The 20,963-nt window shown below is 55.8% G+C and overlaps 1 protein-coding gene across 1 annotated transcript in view; it reads right to left on the bottom strand.

Annotated features, from left to right (window-relative positions):
* The window catches only part of MEGF6 (multiple EGF like domains 6), a 137,874-nt gene extending 116,911 nt beyond the window's left edge, over positions 1 to 20,963 (bottom strand). Inside the window, exons 1-3 of the mRNA XM_004384453.1 lie at positions 20,833 to 20,963; positions 10,882 to 11,016; positions 4,769 to 4,878 (exon numbers count right to left, since the gene is read on the bottom strand). Coding sequence (XP_004384510.1) covers positions 4,769 to 4,878; positions 10,882 to 11,016; positions 20,833 to 20,963 — 376 coding nt within the window. The remainder of the gene's footprint in view (positions 1 to 4,768; positions 4,879 to 10,881; positions 11,017 to 20,832) is intronic.

Here is a 20,963-nt window from a genome sequence, read left to right as displayed (position 1 = left end):
TTCCTACACAAACACTGGCCAACTCCCAGGCCCGCCATCAGACCCCAACATTGTCCCCACGCAGCCACATTTCCAGGTCACACAGGGGCTCAGCAATGTCACAATAGAGGATGGGAGGGATGTGGGGGCCACCGGTCTGACCACCCCGCCCATCGGGGCCTTGATCAACTGATGCCGTGGTGGAGGGGTCCCCAAGCACCATCACCATCACCACCATCACTAATGCCAGCAAAAGCTATCGTGGCTGAGTACGCTTTGTCCCAACCACCTAGCGTTGCTAGGAGTCCCCGGATGGTGCAGTTAACGCACTCAGCTGCTAACCGAAAGGTTGGAAGATGGAGTCCACCCAGAGGTGCCTCAGAAGAAAGGCCTAGTGATCTACTTCCAAACAATCAGCCACTGAGAGGTCGGGTTGTCCTGAGTCAACGTCAACTCCACACAACTGGTTTAGCATTGCTTGAGCACTTGCTGTATACTGGTACTACATTAAGGCTCCACACAGAGTTACTCATTTAATTCTCAGTTGAGACACCCATTGTCACACCCATGTCACGGAGTGTGAGCCTGAGGCCTTGGGCATTACCTTACCAAGGCCACATAGCTCATAGTGGCCAGCGGGGATTTGAACCTAGGACAGCTGTCACATTTTCCTTTCTCGACTGCTTGGCTCAGACAGTGTGGATGTCAGACCCAGCAGGGGACACTTGTCCCACAGGCTCCCAGTGCCCCACGCCCTCACCCAGGCGAATGCCCACAGACAGGTCCCCGGGCAGAGCTTCAGGGGCTGCGGCTCACGGCAGGAAGGATGAAGGTTGACAGAGGTGCCACCATCCAACCAGATGGTCTCATATCATGGGGAAGTCCAAGCCCTGGCCCGGCCTGCCAACCTCCCCTGGCCACCCTCAGGGACCACTGGCTCAGCCTCACCCCGCCTGGCTCACTCTGCTCCAACCTCCTCTGCTCCCTCCCACTCAGGGCTCCCAGCCAGTTTCCCAGGCCACTCCCGCCATCCTCAAGCCCCACCTGACTGGCCCTCACCTGCCCATCCTCACCCTGCAACCTAGAGGGTGCATCCTTGGGGGGGCCTTCCAGAGCCCCAGGCCAGCCCTGCACTCTCCACCACTCTCTGGTCAGTTACACGACAAGCGTCTTTTAGTGGTGGCCTCCGCTAGCTGACTGTGTGCTCCCGTGAGCAGGAATGGCCCCTGCCAGGTCTCTACCCAATCCCCAGCACCCACAACAGAGCCACCACTTAGTGGCAGCTAAACAAAAAAACAAATGAGTGAATCAGTGAATGATTGAGCAAATGAATGTGAGTAAGTGAGTGAGGGAGTAGATGGATGATAGATAAGCAGATGGACAGATGGATGGATGATGGACAGATGGACGGATGGACAGATGGACGATGGATGGATGGATGGATGGATGAACAGATGAATACATGGTTACCATGGAACCTCTTGGCACCCCTCTGGGCCCAAGTAAACCCACTTCCACCCAACGCACGCCCACACCCGCTGACTTCCCACACTGCAACCCAGACAATGAAAGCAAATAAGTGAGTTTCCGGAGAAGCCAGATCACAGGACTTTTCTGGGCTCATTACAACAAATAAAAGTAAAACTCATAAACAAGTAAACCCTGGACTAAAAATGAACTTTTCTAAACAAACAACTAAAAAAGCCAGAGCTTCAAGTTCAGGATGCACGTGGGGTCCTGAATGAAGTTCAGGACACACGTAGGGGTCCTGCCTTAAATCCAGGGTGCACGTGGAAGTGCTGCCCCAAGTTCAGGACACACATGGGGATCTTGCCTCAAATCCAGGGTGCACGTGGGGGTCCCACTGCAGGTTCAGAATGCATGGGGGGTCCCTCTTTAAATTCATGATGCATGTGGGGTCGTGCCTCAAGTTTGGGGTATACATGGGAGCCCCATTTCAAGTCTGGGGAACATGCGGGGGTCCTGCACTGCGTGTAACAGAGGATGTGACAACCTGAGTCCCAGGGCCATGACCCTGCCCAGCATGTCCCCATCACCCCTAGCTGTCCCAAGCCCAGCTCTTCCACCTCTGGAGGCCAAGGTTGCCTGGGGTGGGTCCCAGCAGGCAGGCTCTTCCCTCCCCCCATCAGGTGACCTCCTCCTACTGAGATGCTCTGGTGGCTGATTCTGCCCCATTCTGGAGCTGGTTTAGGCTCTTCCCGCTGGGCAGCCATTGCCAGCCCCTAGTAGACTTGCCCCCAAACCCCAGGTCAGGTGGGTGGAGGGGCAGTGGCAATGGGAACGCTGCCATGCACGGGACTAGTTACCTGCAAAAGCTCCACCTGCACCACCCTGGCCCCTCCCCCAGCCCCGAGGGGTGCACACACCCTCCCCACCCCAAAGAGCTGGCCCCCATGGCCCATGTGGTTGAGCATTCACTGTCCCTTCCTGAGCATGAAAAGTCACTGCCTCGACCCAGCGAACCCCTGAGCTGCAGGCCATTATCCCACTTCCATCCTTTCCCCCCCAGCCCCCTCAAAGCTCTGTTATTGTTTTGCCAAGTTATAAGATTCCCCCTTTGGGAGGCCCGAGGGACCTTCCCCTAGGAATGGAAGCCCACAGGGGAAGATCTCCACTTTGATGCTGCCCTGCCTGCACCCCATACCTCCCTACAACGAAACACTACCTCTTTATTCCCCCAGACACCAGAGCAGGGAGGAGGGGATGCATCGGTTGCATGATCTGTGGCTGTGGGGGGGGCCTGCTGGCCATGACCCAGCACCTGTTCCTTGCCCCTGTCACCCGGCCAGGCGGTGGGGCCCGGAGCTTTCTTCTCCCTTTCCTCTCCCTCCCTTCCAGAGAGAATCACCCACTTCCTCCGCTGGAAAAACATTGCCTGTCCCTTCTCTTTCCCTTCTTCCCAATGAGTTCACGTAAGGCCACGTCGCAGCCCTGGCCAGCAGCCCTCATTCCTGTGTGGAGAGGAAAGGTGAGGATGCAGGCCCGGAAGCCAGTGCTCGGGCCCCTCGTGGTCAGCCCCCTGTGGCACTGCCAGCCCCTACCTCATGACACAGAAATGCCACGTCACCATCTCAGGTGGCCTGGCCCATGGGACGAGGTCCCTCAATCTCTGGGCTGACTCTTCTGAGGAGGAACACCGACTCCTCTTACACAGTCAGCTTCACCTGCTAGCCCATTTGTCCCCACTCACCTGCCAGCCCATCTGTCCCACTCACCTGCCAGCCCATCTGTCCCACTCATCTACCAGCCCATCTGTTCCCACTTGCCTGCCAGCCCATCTGTCCCCGCTCACTTGCCAGCCCATCTGTTCCCACTCAGCTGCCAGCCCATCTGTCCCACTCGCCTGCCAGCCCATCTGTCCCACTCTCCTGCCAGCCCATCTGTTCCCGCTCGCCTGCCAGCCCATCTGTCCCACTCACCTACCAGCCCATCTCTTCCCGCTTGCCCGCCAGCCCATCTGTCCCCGCTCACCTGCTGGCCCATCTGTCCCCACTCACCTACAGGCCCATCTGTCCCCGCTCACCTGCCAGCCCATCTGTCCCACTCACCTGCCAGCCCATCTGTCCCCACTTACCTGCCAGCCCATCTGTCCCATTCACCTGCCAGCCACCTGCCCCCACACACCTGCCAGCCACCTGTCCCCACTCACCTCAGATTCACCTGTCCCCACTCACCTGCAGACCCACCTGCTCTACATTCTCCCACAGGTCCACCTGTCCCCACACTCACCTAGTAGCCCACCTGTCCCCCTTATCCTGCCAGCCCATCTGTCTCCACACTCACCTGCAGGCCTGCCTGTCCCCACATTCACCTACCAACCTGTCCTTACTCACTTGCCAGTCCATTTGTCCACGCTCACCTGCCAGCCCACCTCTCCCCATTCACCTGCAAGCCCACTTGTCCCCAGCTGCCTGCTAGGCTCAGACACCTGGCCCCAGTCCTAGCCCCACCTATAATTATGCAGCCTTTCTGTGCCTTGGTCTCCTTGTCTGCAAAGAGGCAGCAGCACCTGCCCGGGCTGCTGCAGAAACAGGAAGGCACGCGGCCCAGGTTCCCGTGCACTGTGTAGAGTCAGTGGCACCACCCCTCACTGCTGCATCATACCAGGGACCCTCACTGGGCCCCATCCCACAGAAGCAGAGACTGGGGACAGACAGCCCATCGGCCCAGGCTGCCAGCAACAAGGGGTGGAAAGGACAACAGCCATTCTCTTGAGCCCACAGAGATCCAAGGGCACCTGGCCTAGTCCCAGCCTACCACAGGGGAGCACAGTCCAGCTGGCTCCCCACCCCAGCTGTCCTGGCAAAAGAGCCTGGAGAGCTGGGGAGGGGGCATGGCATGGCCGGCGCCAAGCGGCCCCACGAAGTCATAAGGGCCCGGAGCCAGGAGGCACCCAAGTCCTGACACTGACAAGGCCTGTGTCCAGAGCCTCCCCTGCCAGGCACTCGGGCACTGTGGACGGGCCCCACCCAGGCCGAGCTGGCTCAGAGCAGCGATGCAGACTGACCACCTCCCCACAACCCCCGCCCAGTTCTCTCTGCAGCATCAGCCCAGGGCACTTCACCACTCCCTCTGTGATGCCATGTGACAGCTTTGGCAAACAGAGGATGGAGTTCATGGGCCTGGAAGTCCCAGAAAGCGAAGATGGCACGATGCACTTGGCCAGCACTGGGAGGACATTCTCCATTAGGCATAGACCTCCAAGGCCCAGATTTATAGGGTCTGTCAGGAATGCGAGTCGGCCGTGCCGTGGACGAGGGGCACTCACGGGAGAGACAGCCCCTGTCGCCGGGCCGCTGGGTCCACCCGGGACAGCACCTGAGCAGTGTCCGGGCCTCAGTGGTGTACACCTGCCTGTAGGCTGTGTAGTAGTAGGTCCTAGAAAAGAGGGGAGAAAGGGGTTTTAGGGTGTGAGGCCACAAGGCTGACCCCTGCCCTGTCCCTGACTCACAGCCCAGTGCCAGGTGAAGCAGGGGTAGCTGGCCAGGCCACACAGGAGGAAGGAGGCCAGGACGGTGGCCCTGGTACTGGGTCTCCCACTCCCTCTGCCTGGCCCACCATCCCGCACAGTAGTCCCAGCTCCATGCCGGGGTCCACAGGTGCACCTGCCCCACACCTGGCTCTCATCACCAGGCCAGGCCTCAAAGGTCGGGGGTCAGACCCGAAGCACCCTGGTGTCCACCACCCAGCCTGGGAGCCAAGGACGGTTGTGGAATGGCCCAGAGGACCTGAGGCGCCCCTGGGTTCCCAGCACTGGCTACAGTGCTGGGGAAGGTGCCAGTTCCAACAACAGATACTGGTCCACCCACTCCATGCATGGGAGGGACATTGGGCAGACAGGGAGACTGTCTTGGGAGGACAGCGAGACCCTGGGAGGAGGTGAGACCATTCCAGGTGGACATTGAGACTGTCCTGGGGACTCCTGCCTGCCCCTGAGCTGGCTGCCCTCAGCCCATCATCACCTCCATCCCAGGGCCCCTAAGCCCCTGCCTCTCCCTCCGGGCTACATTTGGGCTGGGTCTCCAGCCCTCCAGGGAACTCCTTTCTGCTGCTCGAGGGAGTGGGTATGCCGGCAGAAGAAGCTGCCACCACCTGGCCTCCCTGGAGGGCCACCCTGACCCCCGCTCTCCTTCCCAAACCACCTCCCTTCACAAAAGTGACACTCACCCCCAGGTTCCAGGAGCTGTGTGGTCCTGGCATTCACAGTGACAGGACAGCTTGTGCAGGTGTGTGCGGGGGAGGACCGAAACCCCTGGGACCAGCCCCGGCCAGCAGCCGTTGGGTCAAGGACCCTCGAGCCCTGGTAGCCCAGGAGGCCTGGGCAGTGTCTCCAGGGGACAGACGTCCTCTTGTGGCTCACTGGGCTGTGCTCCAGAGGGTAGGGACACAGCCCACAAACACACCAGGAACCCGGGACCCGCCGGCTTCCCGGAAGTGTGTATGCATGCACGCGGGCATACAGCGTGCCCCATCCCCCAGAGCCTGGAAGATCTCCCCTTGGCAGGACATGAAACTGCTTGCCCAGGGTGCAGCCGGCAGTGTAACAATGCGTGGTGGGCGGAGCGTTTGGGCCCTTCCGCCGTAAATATTTATTCCCTCCCAGGCCATGGGGCAGGAGCTAGAGAAAGAAAAGGCTAGAAGCCAAACAGCTCCAGGGCCTGGGCCTGAGTGAAAATTCTGGAGAACTAGCATCATCACACCCCAGACCAAGCCCGCTATTTATACACATCCGGCCACCGTATGGCTCTAGCCAAGAGGCACTGGCCCTCACGCTGGCCCAAGTTCGCTGAGTGGCCTCCCAGGCAGCCAAAAGCCTCAGCAAGTCCCCAGTCTCTCTGCAGCCAGGTGACAGAGCCGCCTGGCAGGCAGGGCTGGCCTGAGCGTGGTAGAGCTGAAGCTGCATCCCCTGGGCTGATAGCTCACACGCTGCCGACCAGCCCACGCAGCTCCGTGTTCACGTTTCACTGCCAGAGATGCCCTGCCCCGCAGGGAGAATCACAGCCAAGGCTTCCCATCACCTACACCTGGCTGAGATAAGCACCTGCCATGCTCAGGCCACACCTGGTTGGAGTCCTAGAGGCACTTTCTGAGCCAGCTCCAGAGCTGGCACAGACTCTGTGGAAGACAAGACCACAGCCCCTCCCTTCCCACTACGGTCTCCCCTCCTCTGCTGGTCTTGTCACAACCACCTCCCACACAGGCCTAGCCTGCCCCACTGCTCCCCTTTCCCTCTGCCTTCAAGCCCCGTGCATCAGCCACTGGTGATGGGCACAGTGAATGCAGCTGCTGGCTTCCCAGAGGTGGAGGAGGGCTTCTCAGAGGAGGCCATATTTGAGCCGGGTTTTGAAGGATGAATAGGAGTTCAACAGAGGCTCTGTGCATCATGGCCAGTGCTCGGGCTGTGGAGTCAAATAGACTAGGGTTTGCATTTCAACCCCTCCACTCTCCCTGTGCGGCCACAGCCATACTGCCTAAATGCTCTGGGCCTCAGTTTCCTCATGTCTAAAACAGAGGGCTTAATACCTGCCTTATGGAGGCTGAAGAAAACGTAACCAAGCACAGCCAGCCAGGCCACGGTGGGCCTCAGCTCCCCCTGCACGGGCTGGGCCAGAGCCTCTGGGATGAGGCCAGCACTGTCCAGATGGCCTCAGTGGGCTCCAATGCCAGGTGAGGGGGCAGTCAAAGCCAGCCCCTGCTTCTGCCCCTCCTAGAGGCTGCTCTACTCACCAGCGCCTGTTTCCCAGCCCTGCCCTGTACCAGGCAGCTAGGGAAGGGTGCTCCCAGGCTCAGCATTATTAGTGATGTCAAGTCAACTCTTGACTCATAGCAATCCTAAGTGACAGAGTGGAACTGCCCTATAGGGTTTCCTAGGCTCCCCTGGTGGTGCAGTTGTTAAGTGCTTGACTGCTAACCAAAAGGTCGGTGTTTTGAATCCACCAGGCAATCTGAGGAAGAAAGGCGTGGCAGTCTGCTTCCATAGAGATTGTTGTTGTCAGGTGCCATCGAATCGGTTGACTCGTAGCGACCGTACGTACTACAGAACAAAACACTGCCTGGTCCTGCACCATGCTCACAATCGGTGTGATGCTTGAGCCCATTGTTGCAGCCACTGTGTCAATCCATCTCGTTGAGGGTCTTCCTCTTTTTCGCTGACCCTCTACTTTACCAAGCATGATGTCCTTCTCCAGGGACTGGTCCCTCCTGATAACATGTCCGAAGTATGTGAGACTTAGTCTTGCCATGCTTGCTTCTAAGGAGCATTCTGGCTGTACTTCCAAGACAGATTTGTTTGTTCTTTTGGCAGTCCATGGTATATTCAATATTCTTTGCCAACACCACAATTCGAAGATGTCGATTCTTCTTCGGCCTTCCTTATTCATCATCCAGCTTTCGCACGCATTAGGTGATTGAAAACACCATGGTTTAGGTCAGGCGCACCTTAGTCTTCAAAGTGATGTCTTTGCTTTTCATCACTTTAAAGAGGCCTTTTGCAGCAGATTTGCTCAATACAATGCATCTTTTGATTCTTGACTGCTGTTTCCATGGGCGCTGATTATAGATCCAAGTAAGATGAAATCCTTGACAAGTTCCATCTTTTCTCCATTTATCATGATGTTGCTTATTGGTCTATTTGTGAGGATTTTTGTTTTATGTTGAGGTGTAATCCATACTGAAGGCTGTGGTCTTTGATCTTCATTAGTAAGTGCTTCAAGTCCTCTTCACTTTCAGCAAGGAAGGTTGTGTCATCTGCATAATGTAGGCTGTTAATAAGTCTTCCTCCAATCCTGATGCCCCGTTCTTCTTCATAGAGTCCAGCTTCTTGGATCATTTGCTCAGCATACAGATTGAATAGGTATGGTGAAAGGATACAACCCTGATGCACAACTTTCCTGACTTTAAACCACATAGTATCCCCTTGTTCTATTGGAACGACTGCCTCTTGATCTATGTACAGGTTCTTCTGAGCACAATTAAGTGTTCTAGAACTCCCATTCTTCGCAATGTCATCCATAATTTGTTATATTCCTCACAGTCAAATGCCTTTGCATAGTCAATAATACACAGGTAAACATCTTTCTGGTATTCTCTTCTTTCAGCCAGGATCCATCTGACATCAGCTATGGTATCCCTGGTTCCACGTCCTCTTCTGAATCTGGCTTGAATTTCTGGCAGTTCCTTGTCAATATACAGCTGCAGCTGCTTTTGAATGATCTTCAGCAAAATTTTACTTGCATGTGATATTAATGATATGGTTCGATAATTTCCACATTCGGTGGGATCACTTTTCTTGGGAATAGACATAAATATGGATCTCTTCCAGTTGGTTGGGAGCACTTCCAGCGCTGCATCCATTTGCTGAAACATCTCAATTAGTATTCCATCAATTCCTGGAGCCTTGTTTTTCTCCAATGTCTTCAGTGCAGCTTGGACTTCTTCCTTCAATACCATCAGTTCCTTATCATATGCAACCTCCTGAAATGGTTGAGTGTCAAACAATTCTTTTTGGTGTGGTGACTCTGTGTATTCCTTCCATCTTCTTTTGATGCTTCCTGCTCATTTAATATTTTCCCGATAGAATCCTTCAATATTGCAATGCAAGTCTTTAATTTTTTTCTTCAGTTCTTTCAGCTTGAGAAACGCCAAGCGTGTTGTTCCCTTTTGGTTTTCTATCTCCAGGTCTTTGCACATGTCATTATAATACGTTACTTTGTCTTCTCGAGCCGCCCTTTGAAATCTTCTGTTCAGTTCTTTTACATCATCATTCTTCGTTTTGCTTTAGCTACTCGACATTCAAGAGCAATTTCAGAGTCTCTTCCGACATCCGTTTTGTTTTTTTCCTTCTTTCCTGTCTTTTTAATGACCTCTTGCTTTCTTCATGTATGATGTCCTTGATGTCATTCCACATCTTGTTTGGTCTTTGGTCATTAGTGTTCAATGGGTCAAATCTAGTCTTGAGATGGTCTCTAAATTCAGGTGGGATATACTCAAGGTCATACTTTGGCTCTCATGGACTTGTTCTAATTTTCTTTAGCTTCAACTTGAACTCGCATATGAGCAACTGATGGTCTGTTCCGCAGTTGGCCCCTGGCCACGTTCTGATATTGAGCTTTTCCTTTGTCTCTTTCCACAGATGTAGTTGATTTGATTCCTGTGTATTCCATCTGGTGGGGTCCACGTGTATAGTCACCATCTATGTTGTTGAAAAAAGGTATTTGCAATGAAGAAGTTGTTGGTCTTGCAAAATTCTATCATGTGCTCTCCAGCATCGTTTCTATCACCAAGGCTTTATTTTCCAACCACTGACCCTTCTTCTTTGTTTCCAATTTTCACATTCCAATCACCAGTAATTATCAATGCATGCTGATTGCATGTTTGATCTGCAGAAGTTGGTAAAAATCTTCAATTTCTTCATCTTTGACCTTAGTGGTTGGTGCGTAAATTTGAATAAATTTGAATCCGCAGAGACTACAGCCTTGGAAACCCTATGGGACAGTTCTACTCTGTCCTACAGGGTTGCTATGAGTCAAAATCGACTTGACAGCAACAGGTAGTCTTTACGGAAGCAGAGTGCCAGGTCTTTCTCCTGTGGAGCCTCTGGGTGGGTTTGAACCGCCAACCTTTCGATTAGCAGCCAAGGCTTAACCCAGGTTCAGCATGCAGTGGGCTACATGGGGTCCCCAAAAAGGACCTGTGAATGTGACTTTGTTTGGAGAAAGGGTCTCTGCAGATGTAATTAAGTTAAGGATCATCCTGGAGTAACTGAATGGCCTCAAATCCAATGACTGGTGTCCTGAGAAGAGAAGAGGACGCACAGAGACACACAAGAGGCAATGTGATGACAGATCAGTGTAACACAGCCAAAAGCCAAACACCAAGGATGGCCAGCAACCATCACAAGCCGGAAGAGACAAGGAAGTTTCCTCCTCTAGAGCCTTCAGAGGGAGCATGGCCCTGCTGCCACCTTGATTTCTGACTTCTGTCTTCCAGAACTGTGGGAGAATAGATGTCTCTGATTTTAAGCCCCCAGCGTGTGGCACTTTGCTACAGCAGCCCCAAGGACCAATACAAGTGCTAACAGGCAGGACCACCGGCACAGCCAGTGTTGTCAGTCCATTTCATGGGTGAGAAAACAGAGGCCAGTGGACAGCAGCCAGCTGGTTGGGTGAAGCCAACGATAAAACCCCCAGGCCTCTCACCGTCCTAGGTCCTCCCCCACAGCATCACCTCCCAGTGTCCCCAGTGCCCCAGGCCTCCTGCTTAGCCCCCCACCCCGGCTGGGGCTGGACAGTATGCTCCAGCCCTGAGGCCCCAGCTCCTAGGCAGCGAGCGGACTCCGGTTGTGAGCAGCCCTCCCCACGTGGAACCTGGCCCAGCACGTACCTCCTCACGTGGCTGACGCACCACCTCTGTGGCCCGCAGCCTGGTGTCCACATGGGCACAGTGCGGCTGAAGGCCTGCACACAGGGCTGGCGATGGCCCACCAGGGTCAGCTCCCGCTCGGCGCACACGTGGGGCCTGAAATGGAGAGACATATATAGTCAGCATCTTGGTTACCAACAGCCGGCCCATCCTGCTGCCCGTCCTGGGGGAGTCATCCAGTGTGGGCCCAGAGCCTGCCGGAGTGAGGGCTCCACAGCACAGAGCCCCTCTCCTTCCTCGTGCCCACCAGGCTCAGAGGGAGAAGAGACAGTGATCGCAGCACAGTGCCCCCGCAGCCACTACTGTTATAGATTGAATTGTGCCCCTCCCCAGATATGTGTTGGAATCTTATCCCCCAATCACTAGAATGAGGAGCCCTGGTGGAGCAATGGTTAAGTGCTCAGCTGCTAACTGAAAGATTGGCGGTTCAAACCCATCCAGGGGCTCTGGGAAGAAAGACCTGGTAATCCGCTTCTGTAAAGATTAGAGCCTAGAAAACCCTATGGGGAAGCTCTACTCTATCATATGGGGTCACTATGAGTCGAAATTGACTGGATGGCACCTAACAACAACAACAATCACTAGGAAAGGACAAGTTTGGTTAAGTAGAGGGTCAGCAAAAATGAGGGAAACCCTCCATGAGATGGACTGACACAATGGCTGCAACAATGGGCTCAAATATACCAAAGACTGTGAGGATGGCGCAGGACCAGGCAATGTTTCATTCTGCTGTACATAAGGTCTCTATGAGTCGGGGGCAACTCAATGGCAACTAACAACAACAAATACCTGTGGATTTAATCTAATACAATGTAGTGCAATCACCTTCCATAATGCAATCAGTGGAGCTCTAGTGGCCCAGTGGTTAAGATTTGGGCTGCTAACCAAAAGGTCAACAGTTCGAATCCACTAGCCGCTCCTTGGAAACCCTATGAGGCACTTCTACTCTGTCCTACAGGGTTGATATGAGTCGGAATCAATTCAACGCCAATGGGTTTGTTTGTTTGTTTTTAATGCAATCAGTATAATATAAGCAATTAGTTGAAGTCATAACAGTGTAGGTAGATCCTAAACCTAATAATTTCTGAGTTATATGTTGTCGTTGGCTGCCATCAAGTCCACTCTGACTCATGGCAATCTCATGTACAACAGAAACAAATGTTGCCCAGTCCTGCATCATCCTCATGATCACCAGCATGTTTGAGTCCATGGTTGTGGCCATTTCTGAGTTATAAAAAGATCAGCATAGACCCAGAGACACAGAGGGAAGACAGTTGCCATCTGACTATGGAAGCAGATGCATCTACAAACCCAGGAACTCCAAGGATTGCCAGCTACTAGAAGCTGAAATAGACAAAGAAGTTCCCACCCTAGACCCACAACCTGAATTTGGACTTCTAGCCTCCAAAACTGTGAGGAAATAAGTATCTGTTCTTTAAAACCCCCCACTTGTGGTATTTCTGTCCCAGCAGCCCTAGGAGACTGACATACCACACACAGGCCTTGGTCCCACAATTCCTGGCTTCTCATCCTCCCAAGATCCCTGCAACAGAGGTGTCACTGCACCTTCAACAGACAGGGAGCTGAGGGACAGCGAGGGATAGTGCCTGATTTGGCACACCCTAGGTTGGGGCCCTGAGTCTACCTGACCCCGAAGCTCCACTGAAACCTGTCCCCTCTGGGTGACCCTACTGACTTCAGAAACGCCCCCGAGCCTGGTGCATGGTCGTGCTGGGACATGCGGGCAGAGAGGGAGTTGGCTCCGGGCAGAGGGACAAGCCAGAGCAGAAAGAGCATGTGAGAGAGCAGGGCACCCAGGAGCATGGAGGAGGCGCCTGGCAGCCAGCTCCCAGCCCACTGTGGCTTCACCCTCCCGGGACCTCGCCAGCACCCAGATTACTGCACAAGCTGGGCGAGAGTGGCACCTAGCTGCAGAGGGTAGCCACGGGGCAGCTATCCCAACCCTACCGCAGCCTCAGAGCAGGTGAGGCAAGGGGAGCCTGTTCATGAAGGCTCTGCCCTGCTGGGGAGTGGTCAACGGGAGGAACATTCCAGAGACAGGCCAGGGAGGCAGGCGAGGTCCGGAGTGCTGGCCTGCCCAGGCCTGCCTCAATTTAGGGACAAGGGTGGTCTCCACAGAGGCACATTCCAGGAGCAGAGGTTCAGCTCCTCTGCCGGTGTCCCATTGTGCTGGATGGAGCTTCAGGAAGGGGCTGGCTTCCACATGCCTTCGGAGAAAGGGACAGAGATCTTGGAGCACAATGGAGAGCTCTGGGCTCCCCTCTCCAGCACATGGGGCCAGGCGCGGCTGTGAATCCAACCTGCCTGCATTCCAACCTTCTCTCCCTCACCCCACTCACATCTGCCTGCACACACTGCCCAATAAATGTCCAGCCCACCCAAGCCCGACCGACCACTCACACTCACCCAGCATATGCCCACCCTATTCACACTCATTCCACTCACACCTGCCCACTCACACCCACCCTGCTTAAGCCTACTCGTTTATACTCATCACATCCACCCCACACACACACACCCTGCTCATGGTCATCACGCCTGCCCCACACATGCCCTGCCCTGCACATGTCCACCTGCTCAGGTTCCAAACATCTCACCCAGAACAGAGGCTGTTCCACTGCCATGGAGTTCACTCAGGAGCCTAAGCCTGGGGTGGCTGCAGAGAGAGGGCCTCGAAGAAGCAGAGCAGAGGCTGCCTGCCAGGGGTGGGATCCGAGGTCTAACAGGAACACCTGGATGTGACCTGCAACTGTGGCCTGGCAGCCTCCACGGCCACCTGGAGCGCCACCTCTCACCCTGCAGTCTGAGTTGGCTGGCTGTGCAGACTCCTGGGGTGGGTTGGAAGGGCTCTGCTGTCGCCTCTTCCCACCCCACAGAATCAGCCAGGGCCTGAGGGGCAGGGGAGGGGACTTCCAAAAGTTCTCCTTCTAACAAGGAGGGTGAGAGGGAAGAAGCAATGCATTTCTGGAGTGTCTCTTGGGTTTATCATCAACTCTCCAATGCCTCTGGGAGAGGCTATGAACCACCTCCCCGCCCCCCAGTGGTCTGCTCAAGGTCACCTGCTAATGAGAAGTAGAGCCTCATTGAAGGCCCGGCCTCTCTGCTTCCCTAGCACTGCTGGGCTCTGTACCCTGGAGGGCCAGCAAAGGATGCAGGGCTGTTTTTCCAGGAGCCATGGCATGGACTTCATATCCTTGGACCAGGGGTTCTGGGGTAAGAATATGGGAAGATGCCGAGGGCAGGGGGGTCAGACCAGGGCCCGGGAGTACCATCACCATCACTCAGCCTGGGTCCCGGACTAGGGGGCTGGGTTCCTGCCTGGCCTCATTCCTGACCCCAGCCTACAGCAGTAAGGCTGGGTAGTCTTCCCTGTCCCACCCTGCTCTGTGCCCACACATACACACATATTCACACACACAGATACACAGACACCCCACACATCTCAGCCCTCTGGCTTTTGAGGCCTTGGCCAATGGGAGGCCCAGCAGGAGAGGGGAGGGAGGGAGGAGAGAACAGCTGGTATACACATCCCTCCCTGACCCTTTCCTGTGCCTTTGGATGTAGCCCCAGAGCCCCACTCTCCAGCTGCAGCCCCCTCTCTCTGGGTACAGGGAGCCAGCCTCCCCTTGCCCTTAGTCCTGGAGTTGAAAAGGTGCTCCCTGGTCACCACCCACCCCCACCCTGCACCCCTTTGTAAATACCCTGTCCCCAAACCCCCATCCTTGGAGGGAGCTATTTCCTGTCCCTCCTGCTGGCGTGCATATTGTCACACTGAGAATCAGAACACCCATTCTCCAACAATACCGAGTTTGGGTAAGAGCCGGACGTTTTAAAGCATGTGTACATCTTGGTAGCCAGAACTCACGAATGAGTTCACCTACTCAACCCCGTGCCCAGCCACCGTCTCAGGCCGGAGGGCATGGGGTTCTCAAAATGGGGTCCCCATCCACCGTTAGAAATGCAAACCACCTGGCCACACCCCAAAACATGCAGGGGTGAGCCCACATCTGGTTTTAACAAACCACCCCAGGGTTCCGACACATGCCCATGTCGGCAAAGCCTCAGCTCCACACGGACAGCCAATATGACCAGCAAAGAGCTTCACTGGTCATGCCTCGGTTTCCTCGTCTGTAAAACGGGGAGGTAACGGCACTGCCCTCGCCAGGCTAGTGTGAGGTTCAGTGAGCTAGCAGGGCGGGGCTCCTGACAACCCCCACCAGTGTCCGCTGGTATTCTCATCAGTGCTGTGGGCTGTGTCAGGGAACCCACTGCTTATCCTTCCAGGAAAAAATGTCATTTGCAAACTGAAATCTGGCCCAAACGACCTGCTATAGACGACACATCATTCTTGTTTCCATGCTTTTGCCCACACCTGTGCCTTGCAGTGTAATTATCCGCCATGAGACCCAGGACCAAGGGTACCTCGCTCTCTTACTGTAAAGAGTGGACGGAAGGAGGGAGGACAGTGGGGAGTGGCACTGGAGGCTTGGAGCTTCCTGGCTGCTGGGCTCCCCAACTCTAAAACAGCCCTATGCTGTGGGGGCCATTTCAGCAGGACCTCTCCCTCCTCTGAGGGTGGAGGTGACCCGCAGCAGGCAGTGGTATGATGGTGACCAACACAGGTTGGAGCAGACAGCCCAGTCTGGGGCCTGGCCCTCTCTGCGCCTGTTTCAGCCTCCGTAAAATGGGGTGATCCCAGCACGCATCCCCAGGGCTCGTGCACACCTGAAATGAGATCTTGCCTGTCAGGAATTAGGCACAGGTCTGGCTCATGGAACGTTCCAGTATTCTGGTCCCCACATCCCTGCCCGGAGCACTGGCCATGCCCTCAGGGATGGCCCAGCCCAGCACACACAATGCCAGCGTTGGGGCCAGGGAGGGAACGACACAGAGGACAGGGTCCCACAGGCTGAGGACAGAGCTGGGCCACCGGGCAGGGGGTGGGGAAAACAGCCCACTCGGATGTTGAGAATGTCAGGGCTTGTCAGGAAACCTGGGTAGGGCTGGTGTTCTCCTCTGAGCACCTCCTTTTCCTTCCTACCCTCTCCTCAAACCTCCTCTATGCTGGCTGCTGCTAACAAGTGAGTTGACAATGCTGAGGGCGCCCACTGAGACCCTTTGCCCACCCCACTGTGGTTCACACAGCAGCTTTACCAGAACATTCACTCTGCTTTACTCTCCTGCCCCCGTCCCCAGAGGCACCAGCATGACAGTGGTCCCAGCCCCACGTCTCTGAGGAGAGCCCTCCAGGACCACTGCTGACCCCAAGCATGGGCAGCGTGGACCACAGGGAGCCAGCACCCTGCCCACAAGGCCAGCCAGCTTTCCAGGCACAGGAGGCTGTCCGTGAAAACGGCTCTGGGCCCAGGCTCAGGCCAGCACTCTGCGTCAAAGGTCTGGCTCCTCAGACGGACCACTGTGGCGGCTTTTCCATCTGGAAGGGTGGAGGAGACGGGTGGTGTGGGGAGACAGAGGGCAAGCGGCTGAGGAGGGAACAAAGAGAAACCCAACCGACCCCTGAAGGGGATCCGACAGAGACAAAATTAAAGCACTTGCAGACCACCGGTAAAATGGAGCAGTTGGGGCCTGTTTGTCCCTTGCAGTGGGGCCTGCTTCCCATCTAGGAAAGAAGAGGCAGTTCCCACACTACAAAGTGAGCCCAGCCCATCAGACGGGGAACCTGTCCCACCTGTCTGGTCATCTGCTCCCCAGCAGGCTGGGCTGGTGGAGCATGGAGCCATGGGCCAGGGGGGCACAGAGGAAGCATCCTGCAAGGGCAGCCAGTTACCTGGGGCCCCCATGACAAGTGCACCAGGGTCTGCACATGAGGATGGATGGGCGGACTAGGCCTGGGGTCAGCTGGCCTCACACAGATGGGAACCCAGCTGAGCACACCTCATCTATGAGGAAGGCTGGTACAGGAGAAGGCCCCCGTCTCATTTCCTTAATGCCCTGTTAGTACCCACCCAGCTCCTTTGGACACGCTTCTCTGGCCGGGGGACATCAAGTAGGAAGGGAAGCACCAGGCTCTGGGGTGAGTGGGCCACGATCCTGCCCTGAGATGCTGCCACCCAGCAGGTGACTCTTGGACCCTCACGTCCGTCCACTAGACAATGAGACAATTACCTGCTGTGTCAGATGTACAGGGCCTGACACAAAGCAGCTGGCAGTGGATGTACACTCCTCCTTCTGCCCCCCCTTGCCTTCCCCGCCACACCTACAGCATGGCCTCAGTCAGCGCCCAAGAGAGGCAGAGGATAGGGCCCTGCCTGCTGTGAAACTCTGAGGCCACAAAGGGGAGGCTCAGCATAGCAGCCAAGGGCAGTCGAAGCCTAATTCCATTCCCAACTCCTTCAGTGGGTGAGTGGTGGAGCTTCCTAAGCGGGGAGGGGCTCAGCGCTGGGGAGTGGGGCCGTCTCAGGCCTCAGGGCCTTTCCAGAGAGCTACTTGCAAGACTGGACTTGAGCCAGGGGGCCGTCCTGGCCTGGAGGATGGATCCACTACAACTAGTCCATCGCAAAGAGGAGCTCTTTTTGCAGCCCAGAGGTGAGTCCAGCCCCAGGGACGCTGGAGTGCCATGTGAGTCTGCTCTGAACAGCAGAGACTTGGGCCTCGAGCTGGCCAGAGCTCAGTAGGTGGGGACATCTGTCCCCCTGTCACCAGGCCCGGCTCCCAGCAGCCCAGCCAGCAGCCTTGGGCCGCCCTGCATGTGGTCAGCAGTTGTTCCAAGCCCCAGGAAGGAAAGACAAGCTGTTCGTCTGTGGCAGCAGAAATTCACTTTGAAGGCAAAAAAAAGCCACTCCCAGGAGAGCCACAGCTGGTCAGTGGGAGCCAAAGGGCCAGGCCGTGTGCATGGCCCAGCGGATCTCGAAAGGCCATAGAGCATCTGGAGATTCAAGTCAGGGCGGCTCCACCCACAGCACCCCCTCCCCACACTGAGCCAGGCGGGAGGTCAGCAATACCATTGAAACTTGGCTGCCAACAGTTCAGGTATCACGGCCGGAGGGAGTGCAGTGTCCCTGTGCCCAGCCCTGCCAGCTGGCCAGATCGCCCCGGAGGGGACGGTGGCAGGGAGGAGAGGACTAGCTGGGACGAGGACCCTTGCTACCCTCCTAGCCCCCTCCCCTGCCAAACTGAAAAACCTGCCCCTCTTCACTGGTCTCACCCCTTCAGGAGCAAGGGAGAATGAAGAGAACAGGATACAAGGAAAAGATTAGTCCAAAGGACTAATTGTCCACAGCTACCGAGGCCTCCACCAGACTGAGTCCAGTGCAGCTAGATGGTGCCCAGCTACCACCACTGACTGCTCTGACTGGGATCACAATAGAAGGTCCTGGACAGAGCTGGAAAAGGATGTAGAACAGAATTCTAACTCACAAAAAAAGACCAGATTTACTGGCCTAAAGGAGACTGGAGAAACCCCGAGAGTATGGCACCCAGACACCCTTTTAGCTCAGTGGTGAAGTCATTTCCGAGGTTCACCGTTCAGCCGGGGAGTGGACAGCCCCATAAAACCAAATGGGACTAATGAGGTACAGCAGTCCAGGGACAAGGGTCAGAAGACAGAAGGGGACAGGGAAGCTGGTGATAGGGAACCCAAGATTGAGTAAGGATAGTGTTGATGTGTTGTGAGATTGTTAACCATTGTCATAGGGTAACATTTGTAGTAACTGTTAAATGAGAAACTATTTTGTTCTGTAAGCCTTCATCTAAAGTGAGAATAGCAGCACAATTGGAAGAGCGTAGTCGATGTCACTGAACTGTGCTTGTAGAAATTTTTGAAATGGTGTATCTTTGGCTATATATCTTTTCACCAAAAAAATAATGTCGAGAAGGGAGAGGGTTGACATGTTGTGGGGTTGTTAACCAATGTCATAAAACAATATGTGTACTACTGTTTCATGAGAAACTATTTATTCTGTAAGCCTTCACCTGAAGTACAATAAAAAAAAAAAAATCTGCCCCTCTTGGAGCCTACCGACATCCACTCCCTTTCTGCTCAGCAGAACAAGCTGTCGGCTGGGGTCCCGGTCCCCACAGCCCAGCAAAGAGCCCAGAGCCCTCACTCCTGCAACCAACCGACCAGCCCAGGCCTGCTGCAGCCCCACTGTGTGTCGGCACATGCCGGGCCTAAGAGACAAAAAGATTTTGGACAACAACCCCTAGCCCTCCAGTGGCTCACACTCACATATGTGTTCATGATGCAGTTTGAGAACAGCAGTCCTGGTGGATGAGCCCCGGGGCAAGGAATAGGGACCTAGTCCCCAGAGAAGGGGCCACCATGATGGGAAGAGGCTCCAGTGGAGGAAGAGAGGCTGGGTGTCAAGGGGAGGCAGAGCAGGAAGGACTGACCCTATGGACTCCCACAGCCTGGGTCATCTAATCCATCCACGCAGGTTCAAACCACCTCCCTCCCCTTACCCCTCCAAGCTAGCAGACAGAACACAGAGAAAGGGGCTTTGGGTTCCACTCCCTGGGAGCTCAGGAAGCTCGGGTGAGCTGGGAGGGGGCCCAGAAAGGGTAGTGGCAGTGTTCACAAGCACACCGGGCTCAGAGGCCCCCTCTCAAGAGCAGAGACATACACCCACATCGGCAGAGCAGCTGCCCACCCCTTGGAACCAATGCCCTGGAACCCCCAGGAGCCTGCAGCTCTGGATAACTGTCCAGCCATCGGGAGAGTAGGGCCAGTGGGTGGCTGAACCCCTTCCTGTGACTCATCTGCAGTTGTAGGGACACTTGGGGGAACTCGCAGGGTTCCAGGGAAGAGGAGTGTGCGGCTGAGAGTTGGGACCTAGCCCATTCACATTTCTGGATGCAAATTCCCCCGCCCAGAGTCATGGGACTTCTGTGGAAAGGCGACTTTCCTTCTTGAGTACAGCAAAGACCAGTGTAGGGGTTTGGGAGTGTGGGCCTGCTACCCTCCCTGGCTTCGCCTGGAGGCCTGTCCCCTCTCTGTCCCTTCTGTGACCCCAGAGACCCAGCAGCAGCAGCTCTATACTACAAGACCAGGAGACCAGGTGTGCAGCCTGAGGGACTTCAGTGCCAGGCCTTTAGCAGAGTGCTGAACGGGAAGGAGGCTGGCAAACACTTTCTGCATCTCCGGAAAGGGTCGCCAGCTGGGCAGTCAGCCAAGGGGCCTGAGCCCGGCCCGCCTGGGCAGCGATCCTTGTTCTGACAAGGGCAGCCCACCAGCCCCTCTGCAGCACTGCCTCCAAAGCCTCTCCAAGCTCTGCAGGCCCAGGCCGCGCACCCTGCAGGGACCGTGGGGGTGGGGGCCACCAGTAGGCTCCCCTCTTCCTCTGTATCAGCTGACTTCAGCACCAGTTTTCCTTTGAGACCAACACAGGACTGATTTGCTGTTAACGAGAGACTGCTGAACCGCCCGTTGGGGAATCATCTTTCAAAATTAAATCCATCTCACTCGTTCCCTGACCCTCTCTTCCTGCCATTCGGGTACTAAATTCCTTCTCCCGCGTGTCTCTCTAGCAGCCTGCAGCACACGTGTTTAGTTAACACAGCAATCAACTCAGCGCAGCCGTCTGGGGTCTGCGCACAACCCCCTTCCCTGCGCGCACCTCCCTGCCCCCAGAACGGACCCCAGCAGCCAGGCTTCCTTTCCCCTCTCCAAGCCCCCTCCCTGATTAGAGTTCCTCCATCTCTCCTCAAAGTACAGCATCTGCGTTGGCATGCAGACCACGTACAGAGTTCAGGCCTGCGGTGCGGCGGGGTGAGCACAAGGACGCGGAGGAGGCGAGGTGGCCCTGCCGCAGACTCCCCCCCCCAGAACCTATGCCTGGAAACCTGCCGTGGCCACCCCCTCCACGGTTAAGGCAAAGGGCCAGTTGTTCTCCGTGCCCGAGCGACAAAGCCTCCGGAGCGCCCGCTACTCACATGCTGGGCTGCAGCCGGGGCAGGCGTGGCGGGGCGCCGGCAGACAGGGCGGGGAGCAGCAGCACGAGGGTCAGGGCCACTGCGCGCCCCGCCGCTCGTCCAGGTGTCCTCGCCTCTGGGAGGAAAGTCAT

Source organism: Trichechus manatus, unplaced genomic scaffold (genome assembly GCF_000243295.1).
Source record: "Trichechus manatus latirostris isolate Lorelei unplaced genomic scaffold, TriManLat1.0 scaffold00122, whole genome shotgun sequence".
Lineage (NCBI taxonomy): Eukaryota > Metazoa > Chordata > Mammalia > Sirenia > Trichechidae > Trichechus > Trichechus manatus.
This window is presented reverse-complemented; position numbering and strand designations above follow the sequence as displayed.